The following is a 14,405-nucleotide window of genomic DNA, read 5'->3' as shown; positions in this document are numbered from 1 at the left end:
CGGGTCTTATGGTTGCTTTCGAGCTACGAAAGCGGGGAATTATAGGAGAAATATAATGAAGGCAAGGGATGATAGTAGCTCAGAGGAAAAGTCCATCTGTCGCGATATTGATCCAGCTTGTAGCACATCCAGCCCCAATGGCTGTAATCTTTGGTCCCTCTGGCAGATTCTTTAATGATGCAAGTACGTTCCATCGCCCCTTGACATCACCGAACTTTTCAGTCTGTGGACCACAATTTCCGTGCTCACCCCAACCCCAGGATAATACATCTCCATCCTTAGTGAGGGCTACGATGTGTTCGCTACCGGCAGCAATACTCTCCAGCTCCGGAAGTCCGGGAGGTGGCAGTTGGCCGTGATCGTCTCGGCCCCAGGCTACAAGCGTCCCGTTTCGTTGCAAGACGTAAATTCCTCCCCAACTTGCACTTATCGTGTTCCAATTGGGTATCTCAGCTGGGGCTGAACTTTTCAATCCCCATTTATCTGCTCCAAGAACGAGTATTCGACCATCTCCCGGTTCACCGATGAGACAAGTTGTGTATTGGCAGCATACAGCTTGTGCTACCTTGAAAGGTACGCCGGAGATTTTCTTGGGTTGGTGTATCACGCCTTTTGAATCAGCTGTGTCATTCAGCTCTCCTAATTGGCCCTTCCGCCCGTTTCCCCAGCCGTAGACGTCACCATTATCCAGTACTACCACAACGTGCCTAAATCCAGCGGAAATGCTTTTGACTTTAATTTCAGGAGGAGGGAAGTCTTCGACCAAAGTCGGCAACTTCGCAGTCGACGATTCTGAGTTGGTGCTTGAAGCCCCTACGTCAGCAATACCGCAGGTGTATACTAGAGTAACCCCACTATTTTCATCCTCCAATACCAGGACAGTCGAATCCCACGTACAGGCTACATGGCGAATAAACCCCGCTGACTTTGGGGTTGAGATTATCAACTCGTGAAATTTCGATATTTCAACCTCCTTGTCGGTGTTGTCTACTATTCCACATGCACCGCTTGACGGATCACCAGCCCAGTACGCTTTCCCCGCTTCGGTTAGAAGTACTGTGTGATTACCTCCGGCCGCGATATGGACAATATCACTCTCAGGAGCTTCGCCCACAAACTCGACTTGCTTCGGGACTGAAACATCATCTTTGTGGTGTATGCCGAGTTGGCCGGACCCGTTGGAGCCGAGCGCGAAAATGCCATCCATTTCAATCCCTATGCAGCATGACTTCCCTTAAATCACCCTCTTTCGTAAATGTACTCAGCTATTGCGGGCGATCGTGTAGGTGATGGCTTCGGAGCTATAGTGGGGTTCGCCGAAACACATAATCTGCCCCACCTAATCAAGCCACACCAGCCACTTGCGTTACGGATCTAGTGTTATTCCGGGCTTAGTTACTGCAAATTGTGGTCCAAGCTTCCAGCCCGCTAATTTTTTTTCTCAGCTTAAAAAGTTTCACCTAAATTTTCTTCTCCATTCCTCCATTTCTTGAGCATTACCACCGCGCGGCGAATATCACATTACCTTTCCAGCCTCGCCCAAACTTACTACTCAGTTTGCGCAAGTCTACAATGTGATAATTCTGGCACTCCTTCATATAGGTTGTCAATTGCGGTAGGGAAGCTTCAACAACTATGGCGTCGAATGGCAACTCTGGTGTGCCTCCTGGCATGGAGGAGTTCGTCGTTGGCATCATTGGTATGGGCGACATGGGAAAGATGTATGCGCGAAGGCTTAGTGATACTGGCTGGAAGTAAGTAATTATGCGACATGGCTTCCTTGTCCTATCTGAGTCTTCGCGACCTTTTTTTCGGTAAGTCGACATTCCATTTAATACGTTTCCCTCTTTTCGCAAATGATGACTTGAGTGCATTTGGCTCGAGCATTGCTCTCGGCTTCTGGGATAACCATTTTGGTCCCCGGTTAGTCGTTGGCTTTCCATGATGTAACTTCTCAGCTACCTTAATCAATTTTGTCTGAAGCTTCTTCATATTATCATATTTTATTCGCAGTCCATTTACTATTACTGTAAGCTAACATGCGATTAATAGGCTTGACATATTTGCGACAAGATCACCGAATAGACTAACGATCGATTGGTAGAGTGATGGCCTGCGATAAAGAAGAGCAATATGACAGCTTGAAGAAAGAATTTGCCGACAGGGTATAGACATGTATTTATCTTTTTTCAGAAGAAATCCATGCTGAGAGGTATTTAGACCAATATAAAAATTCTTCGAAATGGTCATCTTGTGTCCCGTGCAAGTGATTATATCATCTACAGCGTAGAAGCTGCGGCTATTGGCCGTGTTGTTGCTGAATATGGCCCTTGTATGTTGACTAAATCTTGAATCCGTGATATCTGTTACTGAGTCGACGCAGCAACGAAGCTCGGCGCCATAGTGGGTGGACAGACCTCATGTAAGGATCCTGAAATTAAGGCATTCGAAGACCACCTTCCTTCCGACGTAGACATCATCTCGTGTCATTCACTCCACGGCCCAAAAGTTGATACAAAAAAACAACCGCTGGTAATATTGGATTCCCATTTCAGGAGTCAACCATGCTTACCAGAGTTTAGGTTATCATTCAGCATCGTGATTCTTCCAACTCCGTAAAAAAGGTCAAAGCTGTTCTAGCATGTTTAGAATCTGAGATGGTAGATTTAACAGCACACCAACACGACCGTATCACCGCAGACACCCAAGCAGTAACACACGTAGCCTTCCTCAGTATGGGCAAGGCCTGGCATTCTATGCGACAATTCCCATGGGAAGGCGCACGCTACGTCGGCGGCATCGAGAACGTCAAGATTAATCTCACCATGCGCATCTACAGTCAGAAATGGCACGTATACGCTGGTCTCGCTATCCTCAACCCCGAGGCCCGGAAGCAAATCGACCAGTACGCCAAAAGCGTTACAGAACTATACAAGCTTATGCTCGGCGGTCACCACACTCAGCTCCGAACTCGCGTGCTACGGGCCAAGGAGAATGTGTTTGGTAAGGAGCATGATCCAAAATGGGCTGATAAACCGCTACTCGAGGACGAAGTACTCGACCAATTCAGTTTGGGCAAAACTCCAAAAGAAGATCCCCTACCCAATAACCATCTCAGTCTACTAGCGATGGTAGACTGTTGGAGCGCTTTAGGTACTGTGCCGTACGACCATATGATATGCAGTACCCCGCTCTTCCGGCTATGGCTTGGTGTAACGGAACACCTATTTCGGGATCCGGAACGATTAGATGAAGCGCTACGAATTGCGGTCGAAGATAACACATTCCGCAGCGACGACCTAGAGTTCACGTTTGCGGCGCGTGGATGGGCTGAGTGTGTCGGCCTAGGACACTTCGAAACTTGGAGGGATCGTTTTGTTATTACGCAGAAGTTCTTCGAGCCTAGGTTTCCGGCAGCTATTGAGGTCGGCAATAGGATGGTTAAGGCTGTGCTTGAGAGTACGAAGAATTAGGATGGTGTTTTTAAGGGGTGTTAGGTGGTTGGCTAATTGCCTTGTATTATCCTAGGGATAGGTACCTAGGTAGGTATGCGCCTGCAATTGTATCATGAAATTAATAATTTAAGGATTGTTGACATACTCCGATCTCCGAACACCATATTCCCCTAGGCTCACCATAGTAAAAGGTATGTTGTCAATCCTTTTCAATCTGATGTGTCCCTCTCACTAAGGTATAATATCATAGATGCCACAGGTAACAAGAGATACCACCCAACCGTGGTTGCGTCGCTCATCATAATTGAACACCTATCATCCTTTCTAATCCCCACGATCTTTGATTGGCGCAAATAAGGTCTCGATCAACTAATAGGTATGTATAAGTAAAAGGTAGGCAGCAACATAACTAATAGGATTAAAAGTAACACTTACCCATCGATCTAAGCTCCTTTCATTTTCACGGAACTCCGCGAATTTCGCATCTAGCTGATCTGTAGTGCAGTATACCACACTAGATATATCTGCCTTGTTCCTAATTGCGTCTAGGAATTTAGCAGCCTGCTTTCCCGTTCCGATTTGGCCCACCATGAACTTGACACCTACGGATTGACACAATTAGTAGACAATGTCAGAGAAAGGAAGGGAAAGCTTACTATCACGAGGATATCCAGCCTTCTCTAGTCTGTCTCCACAGTCCGCGATGGTATCCACGAACTCAGTCTCGCCTTCATCTGACGGCATACCATCAGTAATAACAGACACAAGAAGCGGCCTCTCTAGGCTATTCGATTCTAACTTGCTATAAACCAACGGCTCGAGAATCTTGGACCGTAGGAACGTGCCAACCGCCGTGTCACCGTTTGGCTTCCATGACATCGGTCCAATGATCCCGAGGATACCGTCGACTGTTAGGTTTGAGGAGTTATCCACATCTTGGTTGATGAAGCGTAATGCCACACCTTCGCCCTCGGGGAGGACTCGCGTGGTGATCCGGGAAATTCTTTCGACGAGCTTCTTTAGAGAATCCCAACGGCCTTCGCGTTTCATGGATGAGCTGTCATCTACACAATGTCTGTTAGAATTGGATCACCGAGAGCATCCTTCATAGCCAATCTTAGGATACTGACCGCAGTAGATAACTTGCTGGTGCAAGGAGACCTTAATTGTCTTGGGAAGAAGATCCTTGCTGCCGAGATCTGTGCTCGGGTCCTTCTCCAAATCCACGACCTTCTGTGCCAGCTCTTTTATATAGCCCTCCTTTCCCTTGAAGAAACGCTCCAGTGTTCGGTTCTCTTTGGTAAATTTGCCAATATTTTCCACGAACTTAGCCTTACTCGGCGTCTCGGAGCCATTCACGGCCTATTGCACCCAACTTGTGAGTCGTTACGCAATATTTGCTTTGGTTGGAGTATGTGCTTACTTTATTTATCTCCGTCTCATAGCGCAAATCCGGGTTCAGCTTGTATATCTTCTGAACGACTCCATCCAAGGCCTTGTTCGCCCACGCAACGATAAATAGAAGGATGGAAATAATATTAAAAGCCAATTTGGCGTAGGCAGACTGCTCTTCGCTCGGATTGAACGCCCTGATAACAGACCTGGCCTCAGCATCCGTTGCCATGTCTTCCCCGGTAAGGCCGTCATCATTCTTCACCGTCAAGCTAGCCCCTGCATTCCGAAGCAGCCTGATAGAATCGAGATCCTCCTTTTCAATGGCAAACATGAGTGCCGTATAGTTCCTGGCGGCGGGGCATGTCTTGTCGACCGACTCGCTGGTTAGTCTTGGGAGGAGTAATTGGATGATTCGAGCGCGATTGGTCTCGGTCTTCCAGGCGGCGAGTAAGAGTGGTGTCTCGTCATTCTTGCACAGCCCGTCTGCTCTAGCTCCGTTACCGAGGAGCAGTTGAACCTCTTCGGCAAATCCTCCGACTGTCGCTTCTGCTAGTGGCGTGAGGCCTGTGTCAGGGTCTTGTTCGGTGAGGATATTTGGGTTTTCCTTGAGGTATCTGGAGAGTCTATCCCCGGTGAGGGTACCGTTTCGAGCGTCTTTGTGGATCCCCATGATGGCGACTGGCTTATTGAATTCCACGCAAATTCAAAAATTCGTGTCGTCAACGATATCAGGAGTTATAACATAGGAGACGGTGACTTTTCTAGGGATATATACTAGTGTGCACGCCCACAAGCTTTCGAGGAAGCGCCAGGGCTTGTAATGAAGACGGCCCTCGTCGCGTTGACGAGGCTGAGTGTTTGACGTCATTGCCAATAAGTTTTGGGCAGCATAACAGCATCAGGCTTCTACCCTAAGGGTAGCGCGAGTAGTATTGGGTAGAATTAATCTTGTCTTGTGGCTTCATCGACGATCATCTAACGAAGTTTCGTCCAATACTTATTCACGATGTGACCCTATTCAGCTGGACCGGTGACGCTTCACCTAGCCCGAACGGGAGGAATACATGAACAATCTACGCAACCTCATGCATCTTCATATAAATTCAACGTTGCTTAGTCAATCGGCGATCCAGTGCCGAAAATAAGCTACTCCTAGGCATTACGATAGGATGGCGCGGTTAGCGCTTTTGATATTATGATGAGGGGTTACAAAATAAAAGGATTTTCTGGCAAGTTAAGACGAAGCCAACAGTGAGGTACTCGAGGCATATCAAGAAGCCGACTTCGCGGCTCGTAAACACGAGAAGGGGCTCGGAGTCCCACCAAGAGAAACGGCGACTGAGCGACGACTAGGTAGCGCCCGCATTACCACTTATCATTTGCGCGCCATGGATGAAGCGATCACAATTCTCAAGTCGCAAAATGTCCCGGTCTTTGACCGTGGCGACGAGGAGTACGAACGCTCCGTCGCAACTCCAAATCTCTTGTTTCGCTTCTCAAGACCCAATTGCGTTATCCAACCCGAATCAGCTTCTCACGTCCAAGCTATTATAAAAGAGGCGCGATCAAAGAATCTTAAAATCACTATTAAGTGTGGTGGTCATTCATACGCGGGTCATTCCACCGCATACGAGGGTATTTCTTTGGACCTCAGGAGGATGAAAAAGGCCCAACTCGACATGAAGTCGAAAACCGTCACCATGGAAGCTGGTTGCCAATGGGGCCATGTGTACAAAACATTGATAAACGACCGACATGATGGTTATGTCATCAATGGTGGAAGGTGCCCTTTTGTTGGTGTCGGTGGTTTTATGCTAGGGGGTGGCCTCGGCCCATTCACGAGAAGTATCGGAATGGGAAGCGATACTCTAAAAGAAGCTACAATCGTGACTGCAGATGGGGAGCTAGTTACCGTGAAAGACAGCGATGCCCGTAACTCTAAGAATGGGAGATTATTCTGGGCGCTTCGTGGTGCGGGAGGTGGTAATTTTGGCGTGTTAGTCCAGATGAAGCTCGGCGTCAAGAAATTGCAAAGCGAATACGTAGTTGCTGGGAGGTACCAATGGTTCCCTCAATCAGTGCTGACAGATGACTTCATGGCTACGATGAACAAGTTCTACACGACCGATTGGCCTATTCGAATAACAATTGATAGTACTTGGATGTGTGATCTTCGTCAAAACTCAGGCGACGGAGTTCGGTTCCTCATATACTTTGACGGCAAGAAGGATGAATTCGAGCGCATCATCGACAAGTATATACAAGACCCGGAACTTGCAAAGCAACTCAAGCGACGCTCCTTGCCCGAGAAGTCTACGCGATTCCTCCATGAAACTCTTGTGGTGCAGTGGTCCGAGGAAACCGTAAGGGCTTTCCCTACTAACAGGACCTACAGCATCTACAGCTCCTTCGTTTTCGGCAACGAAAGAAGCAACATTGAGAAGATTACCACTATAATCCGGGAAGAGATGAAAAATTTTCGGCGTCTTTTCGCTGGAGAACGAGTTGAATTTCTAGTTACTTGGATTCATTCGGGCGGCAAGGCGAAAGAGAAAAGCCCATCAGATTCCGCATTCTTCTGGCGTCAAGCTGTGTATCACACCTACGTCACGGTGGAATGGGAGGATAAATGGATGGAAAAGGATATGAGATGTTTCTTAGGGAAGGTCAAGAAACTCTTGAGGCCCCTTTCTCTCAATGGCGAGGCCGCATTCATCAACTTCCCTGACGGGGCGCTATCAACAAATTCCCACGAAAGAGCGTATTTCGGAGATAATCGCAATGAGTTACGGCTCATCAAGGAGATATGGGATAGGAATAATTTCTTCAAGTGGGACCAAGGTGTCCGACTTCCAGGGGCAACAGACGACGGGAAGACGGGAGTGGACGTACCGAACGAGGAGGATCTAACGGATACTATCGCGGGGAAACAGTGGGAACATTTCGAAATTCCCGAAACCCTTCAAACTCCAGAAAACAATGAGTTCCTTAAGGGTCTTAAGGAGTTGGAAGATCTGGGATTTTGAAAGATTTCTACACTAGACTGCTTCGTAAGAAGCCTCAACTCCTAGTCCGTCGCTGCAGAGGTATGAACGACACAATGCATCAATACAAGAACAATAATGAATCCACATTCCCATTCTTAGTACATGGTAACTTTTGCCAATAGTCAACTTGATTTGCTGACATCTAGTAATAATAGCCAGCATTAATAACTTCCTTTCCCCCCTTTCGGAATTTCCTAGAGGCCTCCTTCACCTTCTCTTGAAGCCACGGCGTCTATTCACAAATAAACTCCGACATAGTCGCTGTACCCCCCACCGGCACTACCGGGATGGTGATGTTGATTACTGGCGGTGGTGGCTGTGGCAGTAGTAGATCCGAGACAGACCACGTCAGAGCTATACGAATGGTAAGCAAGTCGTTATTCGAGAAGTTATATGCGCTGAATAGCAATACACTTACCTGTCCTCGGTCGAGGAGGACCGCAATGACCGTATAGGTTCGTAGAATTTATTCTTGTGGGCGCTGTTGATGATACTATGCAGTACCTAGGTATCTTGGCCCGGAATGAAATATGATAACTGAAATGGCATGGGTATTGAAGGTTGGTCTGGTATTGATACCTAGGTATTTAGGAGGTGTACGAGATGTGATTAGGCATAAAAGAGAAACGAATGAAGATATTGACCGTAACGAATCAATTTAAATATGAACGCTTCTCCGGCGAGCTATCTACCTACGACTTCCTTCTGTACTATGCCCAAAATTTATATCGTTCGATGCTAACGCATGCTTGCTGCATGAATATGCTACAGAGTTTATACGGAATCACTAACCCCAAAGTAAATTTATTGAACGATAAAAGGGCCCGTCAAGTGCAACTTGGTATTCTGGAAGTTAAATTGTATTGCTACAGGGGCAAACACAGTCACCTTATGACTGCTTAGCGAAAACATTTTCAAGAAGCGTTACGAAGTCAAGAAGTCACCGCATATTCCAACCTCACGTAGGAAATGGGAGCTAGGAAGGATTTTGCTACCTTTGAGATTCTAATAATGTTCTACCTACTCCCATATGGACGCCACCCCCTTCCAATGTGGGTACTTCTTACCCCTATTGTGAGATAGTAGGGATCTTATGATGGGTTCATATGTGCAGAAAAAGTTAATCAGCCTCATCAGACCTTTTTTGTTGAATTAAATGTCTCTTAGCGACAGCTCTAAGTCTTGGAGTGTTATACCTCCCTAGGTAGGCGCTGTCCATATGAGTGGATGCGTAAAGAGCAGGCGGGGGCCACATCACAATGCCTAGTCCTGTCTTGATTGAACCTTTAGGCATGGCCGAAGTTGCGAACATCAGCATTGGTTGAGGGGAGATTAGTGGCGACGCTCCAATTTGGAATGAGTTAAAGCAGGATCATGCGGGAAGTTCAATTTGTTTGAAGTGCAGAATTACTTTGCGCTAACGTCTGGCGTGGCGGTCCGTATTCAAAGGATTGAAGGCGTCGTCTCGTCATTGTGATTATCGCGTCTAGGTTCAAATGATGCAATTTGGCGAAATGATCATTAGTATCAATGCCGAGGACTAGGAACAAGCTCCTTAATAATTGAGCCACATCTGATCTGTCTTGCGTAAATACCTAATCTGGATACAAGTGAAATGTCCTGCGGGTGGGACACCAAAAGAAAAGCCCCTCTTCGCATAATATTGGCATATATAAAGAAGAAAGAAGAAATAGAAACCTAAGTGTCCTCCTTACTGGGAATCTGCTTCCCTTGTGTCAACTTTCCCGCGCCCCCTACTCGCTCCACATTGTAGGTTTACCAGAAATCAAAAATCTTGGTTTGGGGGTTTCAATAGATAAAAGTTTAGGTAGGGGGTGGAAGTCATGCTCTCAGACAATTTTCAAGCGACGACTCGGTGTTAAATCAACCAGGGCTTCAAGGTCCCTCACGCCATGAACCAATCCGTCGTTAACGGCTGCACGGGCAACGATCCGGTGTTGTCGCTCGTCATCCGAGCCATTGACTGGATACCCTACTTCTCTAAGGAGAAGATATATGGGCGAGTCCTGCGGCAATGTGAGGACATCTCCTGGTTCCACGGGCGCTGTAGCAATCCCCACTAACCCCCTTTGGGTAATAAAGATTGGCTTTCCAGCAATTTCTTCGTTCCGAATAGTGATGTATTCTTCGTAGTTTTCTAGCCTTGGTGGCTCTTTTTCTTGCATCAAGAAGAAGTTTGATAGAGAAAGAAATCTTCCTATCCCGCTATTATGGTTGGACTCGGTTGCCATGTCAAGTATCGAATCGCGAGCTGTAATCACTTCAACGACTAGAGACATCAATGCTGTGGATGGCGCAATACTCATCGCATCACCGAAATTCGGGAATTCGATAACCAGACAGATCTGATCGATAAATTTTCCTGGGCAAAATAGAACTTTCGGGGTGCAGAAACGCATATCCTCCTGGCCGTACTCAATTTCAAGGATTGGAATGCCATTTTCGGCGATAAAACCATCGAGTGTCACCTTATCTTTCGCTTTAACTAATTTGCTACCATGATTGCAGGCGCCGGTGTACGTGAGATCGAGAATCCAAGAGGGGCCAACTGGTTCTTTAGCACTCAACGGTGATTCAAACCAAAACCTATACGTCTCCATTAGAACGAACGACGGGCATGCATTATAGTATCGAGCTGTGGCCCTTTTAAATACGGCTTGGCAGGATTCCTGGTAGTCCACGTTTATAAGGAGTCCCAGACAGCGAGGCAGGAGGGACTGTAGTGCGAAAATCTTATCTCTCGGGTTTGTGGCTCGATATGTTTCCGCCATTTTCAATAAGACTGGAAATGATTTCACTGCAGAATGGCGTTCTTCTTCGGAGCCGCGCCGATAATCAAATAGAGACGGTCTGTGAAGTATTAGGCCTGTACCGATTATCGTATCGATAGTCTGCCGTACGTCTGAATTCATAGTAGAAAGAGTCAGTATAAGATTCTTGTCTGCATCGAGCACCCACCTAGGTATAGTAGGACATCGTCAATGTAGTCGTCGGGGTAAACTAGGTACTCACCAGGATTTTTTATAATGTTACGCCAGTTGTCCATTTGGTTAGCAATGTGTTCGTTCTTATTCGATCCCTTGACTATAATATTCATCGCGGCTGTAAAATCTTCGAATGAGAAAGAGTAGCCCTGAAAGAAGAATATCGGCGCATTTGGCGGACATGCGGCTTCTTGAATTGTCCACACTCTTTCCCACCACGAGTGCATCTGGATTAAGCTCACACAGCGACCGAGCATTAGGTAGAGGACCCATTGTTCTTCATTCCATGGATCATTTACAGAGTACTTTAGGCACTCTCTAAGAATTGCGGTAAGATCGTATTGATTGATGTCAATCCTGCCAAGCCCTGGTGGGAAGGGAGGGTACCATCTCTCAATATCGAAGGACGGATCTTCTCTTTGGTTTTCCCACTTTTCTGGACGATTCCTTGTCGAACCGCGTTCGCCATCTGTCGTCTGGCCGCCGCTTAGCCAGATTACCGTATTCTTTGCTTTAGAGTAGATATCTCTCATAAGCCGAACCTGTTCTGCCTTCTCCTTGGAATCCGATTGATTGATACAGATTGCATCGATCCATATTTCTCTAGTGGTATTCGGACGGCGCAAACCGTGCAGGATTCTGTAAAGATTCTTCGTGACCCTAAAGAGTTTCCCGTCGACTAGAATCTCCTCCTTAGACCAATCCTTGCCCCAAACATACGATAGAGCCTCTGGGATACCATCACGATATAGATTGTATACCAATAGGCGGCATTGAATGCGTTTATCTTTAGAAAGATTACTAGGGAGGATTTTGAGGACTCGGACCTCACCGGCTATGGAGTTGAGGCGCGCCGAGTACTGGCAATCGGCCCCATTGACGCTATCCTGCTGGGACTTGGGTGCCACCTGTACGGTAGGGCGCGGCTTTGCGTGTTCGGCCCGCGTGTATAAATCGCACAAGAGTTCGAAGCGCGTGGATAAGTCGGGACCGATTGGTGGCTGCTCAACTGTGATATCCTGAAATACGTTGAGTATTTCGTATATTGTTGACGCGATAATTTCATCGAGGGCTTTTTTACTGTTTAAGGAGTCTGCCGGATCCCTCTTTGGGATCGATGTCGCTTCAGTTAGAAATTCAGATAACTTTTCCATCGCGACATCATCTTCGAGCTCATTCGGGTCTGTGTATATAATGCGGTCCAGTCCGGCACAAGCCTTTTTGATGCCGTCGTTCCCATTCACAAACTCTTCGAGTGCGGAGTATATAAAAGAAAACCGCTCATCTCTTGCGTTGAGATGCTGCAAAATAACTTGAACTTGCTCTGTGATGATATAAATCTTATCATATTCAGGTTTAAGCGTAGAGAATTGATCCCTGAATTCTGATTTATATAATAGACGCCATATTTTGAGACATTCCTGGGGGAAGCTTCCGGTCGCCGATTCGTCACGACTGTCAATTAGAGATCGAAGAAACCGGTCACGCTGAGCTTTACGCCGGCGACCGAGTATAACTCGGCGACACGCAGAGAGACCCCGACTCTTAACAATCTGATGTTTTACTACAGTATGGCGTAGCATTTGTGGAGTCAAATCACGAGGCTGGACACCAGCGGGCAGAAGTCCGCTGGATTTGTCTAGAAGAGCCCGAAGAGATTCATCAGACAAGATTCCTTTTGTCCATTCCACTGTTTCTTGTAGGGATTTATCGTGTAACTCCTCGGCATACGCATTAAGAAGAGGCTCGGGAAGATCATCTTGGAGACCTTCGGGTATCTCTTGATTGTCAAAATGGGGTTAAAGCAATATATTGAGTAGCTATAATCTTTTTACGATCTGCGTGCCGTATCTCCCTCCTTCAATCTTTTAGGAGAAGCTATTCTTCTTTATGCTGTTTGATAGTAGTACATGATGTTCAGTATAGCTTCCCTTCTTGGATATGAGATGGCCAAGAGCTGTGTTGGTGCCTTATGTATATTATAGCGCCTATAGCGCTTCCTCTTGGGCCTATCATCTCTCATCTATATATGTGTTGATGATGGTTTCCTATCAGGATGATATAGGTATCATAATATTGCTTCCTTTTTCTTCTAGATCTGCCTCGGATCTTTTTAAGGTATGTGCGGGTCTTTGGGCTTATCGGGATATTACTTATGGAATTCTTCTAAAAATACCTGAATAGGTTTATAAAAGTATTTATAAGGTTCCCAGGTCTAATCTTTCTTTCTTGGCTATCCTTCCCATTTGACGAGATATTTTATTCCTTTATCCATTTTGGTTGAATTTATGATCTTATTCATATTGTATCCATCTACTGTTTTGGCCTTATTGATTTCCTTTAGGATTACCATAGGGTCTAATAAGGAGTGATCCTCGGAATGGTATGGCTTAATGAATGAGACATGAAACATATTATAGATTTGTTATTTTACGGGGAACTTAAACCTTATAATGATAGGTGATATTATCTTAGAAATTTGGAAGGGGTTTAATAACTTATGGTTGAGTTTTTTGACAGATTTTCTAATTTTGACATTCTTCTTATTTAGTATCATAAATTAATCCTTTTTGAACTTGGGGGCATCCTTTTATTTCTTATCTATGTATTTTTTTATCCTTTTTTGGATTTCCTTAAATGTTATTTAAGTTTCTTTATAGAATTTAATTATCTAATAAATATATAATTTATTAATAAAATATTTATATCTTTTTTATAAGGGGTTATTTATTATAAAATGGTATCTATAATTAATATAAAAAGGGGTTATTTAGGATAAAAAAGATTATATATTATTATAAATAAATTTAATTGTTAATAATAATTTTATTTAATTATTTATTTCTTAATTGATAAAAGCACATAGATATGTTTTAATGACTTAATTGATTTATTTAATTTATTTGTCAATTTAAGAATGAAATGCTGTGTTTATCCAGGATTTAATCTCTAATAATCTTAAGAAGGAGTTTTAAAAGTTAGACATAAAATATGAATCTTTATCTGAAACTATATTTAAAAATAGGTTATATATTTTCTATATTTCTTTAATAAAGATTTGGATTAGATATTTAACCTTTTATTTTCTTTATTTAAATGGAATAAAATAGGTTATTTTGATAAAGTGATTTATTATTATCCAAAATTAATTATAGTCTTCTAATATAAATAGATTTATAATAAAATCTATAAAAATTGATTACTATGAGATATAAGGTAATTCTAAGGGTTGTAATTTTCTATAAGATGAATATTTTAATGCTTTATTTTTTTGATAATTTAGGTAATTTTCTATATATTATTTAATCTTAGTATTTATTTTTGGCTATTAGAAATTCTGTTGTATGAATTTAACTATTTTGGTTTGGTTTATATATCTTATTATTTTAATATCATATTCTGATTTGAAAATATTATATTTTAGTTTGGGGTTATTAAATATTTATAATCTATGTTTATAATATAGTAACCCTTAATTTGAAATATAATTAAGTTTTTCAGGT

The 14,405-nt window shown here is 44.3% G+C and overlaps 5 protein-coding genes across 5 annotated transcripts; 2 read left to right on the top strand and 3 right to left on the bottom strand.

Annotated features, from left to right (window-relative positions):
* Position 1: 1 nt before the first annotated feature.
* F4822DRAFT_8894 (RCC1/BLIP-II) lies at positions 2-1,421 on the bottom strand. The gene has a single exon (XM_051464126.1). The coding sequence runs from the start codon at positions 1,205-1,207 to the stop codon at positions 80-82; it is 1,128 nt and encodes a 375-aa protein (XP_051319116.1). The 5' UTR covers positions 1,208-1,421; the 3' UTR covers positions 2-79.
* F4822DRAFT_9027 (prephenate dehydrogenase) lies at positions 1,422-3,773 on the top strand. The gene is made up of 5 exons (XM_051464142.1): positions 1,422-1,754; positions 2,105-2,165; positions 2,221-2,332; positions 2,384-2,532; positions 2,583-3,773. Exons 1-5 carry the CDS (start codon positions 1,636-1,638, stop codon positions 3,471-3,473), a joined length of 1,332 nt encoding a protein of 443 aa, XP_051319115.1. The 5' UTR covers positions 1,422-1,635; the 3' UTR covers positions 3,474-3,773.
* On the bottom strand, positions 3,555-5,879 carry F4822DRAFT_9121 (uncharacterized protein). The gene is made up of 4 exons (XM_051464154.1): positions 4,879-5,879; positions 4,586-4,817; positions 4,112-4,519; positions 3,555-4,057 (listed from the first exon to the last, which is right to left on the bottom strand). Exons 1-4 carry the CDS (start codon positions 5,518-5,520, stop codon positions 3,825-3,827), a joined length of 1,515 nt encoding a protein of 504 aa, XP_051319114.1. The 5' UTR covers positions 5,521-5,879; the 3' UTR covers positions 3,555-3,824.
* F4822DRAFT_9054 (uncharacterized protein) lies at positions 5,880-8,588 on the top strand. Its single transcript, XM_051464146.1, has 2 exons — positions 5,880-7,936; positions 8,053-8,588. Exon 1 carries the CDS (start codon positions 6,239-6,241, stop codon positions 7,874-7,876), a length of 1,638 nt encoding a protein of 545 aa, XP_051319113.1. The 5' UTR covers positions 5,880-6,238; the 3' UTR covers positions 7,877-7,936; positions 8,053-8,588.
* An 871-nt stretch (positions 8,589-9,459) lies between these two features.
* On the bottom strand, positions 9,460-12,485 carry F4822DRAFT_439427 (HET-domain-containing protein; the record flags this gene model as incomplete). Its single annotated transcript, XM_051462637.1, has 2 exons — positions 9,460-10,820; positions 10,931-12,485. 2 exons carry the CDS (start codon positions 12,483-12,485, stop codon positions 9,748-9,750), a joined length of 2,628 nt encoding a protein of 875 aa, XP_051319112.1. The 3' UTR covers positions 9,460-9,747.
* Between the last annotated feature and the right edge of the window lie 1,920 nt (positions 12,486-14,405).

This window comes from Hypoxylon trugodes (genome assembly GCF_022578975.1).
Source record: "Hypoxylon trugodes strain CBS 135444 unplaced genomic scaffold F4822scaffold_1, whole genome shotgun sequence".
In the NCBI taxonomy this organism is placed as follows: domain Eukaryota; kingdom Fungi; phylum Ascomycota; class Sordariomycetes; order Xylariales; family Hypoxylaceae; genus Hypoxylon; species Hypoxylon trugodes.
Note: the sequence above shows the minus strand (reverse complement) of the source record. Positions and strands in the feature narration are given on the sequence as shown.

Excerpts from the sequence above, each read along its gene's own strand:
- F4822DRAFT_9121 (XM_051464154.1), bottom strand. The coding sequence starts at position 5,520 with ATGGGGATCCACAAAGACGCTCGAAACGGTACCCTCACCGGGGATAGA. Across the intron at positions 4,818-4,878 it reads ATGAGACGGAGATAAATAAA|GCCGTGAATGGCTCCGAGAC; the intron begins GTAAGCACATAC and ends TGGGTGCAATAG. Across the intron at positions 4,520-4,585 it reads CCAGCAAGTTATCTACTGCG|ATGACAGCTCATCCATGAAA; the intron begins GTCAGTATCCTA and ends GACATTGTGTAG.
- F4822DRAFT_8894 (XM_051464126.1), bottom strand. The coding sequence starts at position 1,207 with ATGGATGGCATTTTCGCGCTCGGCTCCAACGGGTCCGGCCAACTCGGC.
- F4822DRAFT_9027 (XM_051464142.1), top strand. The coding sequence starts at position 1,636 with ATGGCGTCGAATGGCAACTCTGGTGTGCCTCCTGGCATGGAGGAGTTC. Across the intron at positions 1,755-2,104 it reads CTTAGTGATACTGGCTGGAA|AGTGATGGCCTGCGATAAAG; the intron begins GTAAGTAATTAT and ends ATCGATTGGTAG. Across the intron at positions 2,333-2,383 it reads TGTTGCTGAATATGGCCCTT|CAACGAAGCTCGGCGCCATA; the intron begins GTATGTTGACTA and ends GAGTCGACGCAG.
- F4822DRAFT_9054 (XM_051464146.1), top strand. The coding sequence starts at position 6,239 with ATGGATGAAGCGATCACAATTCTCAAGTCGCAAAATGTCCCGGTCTTT.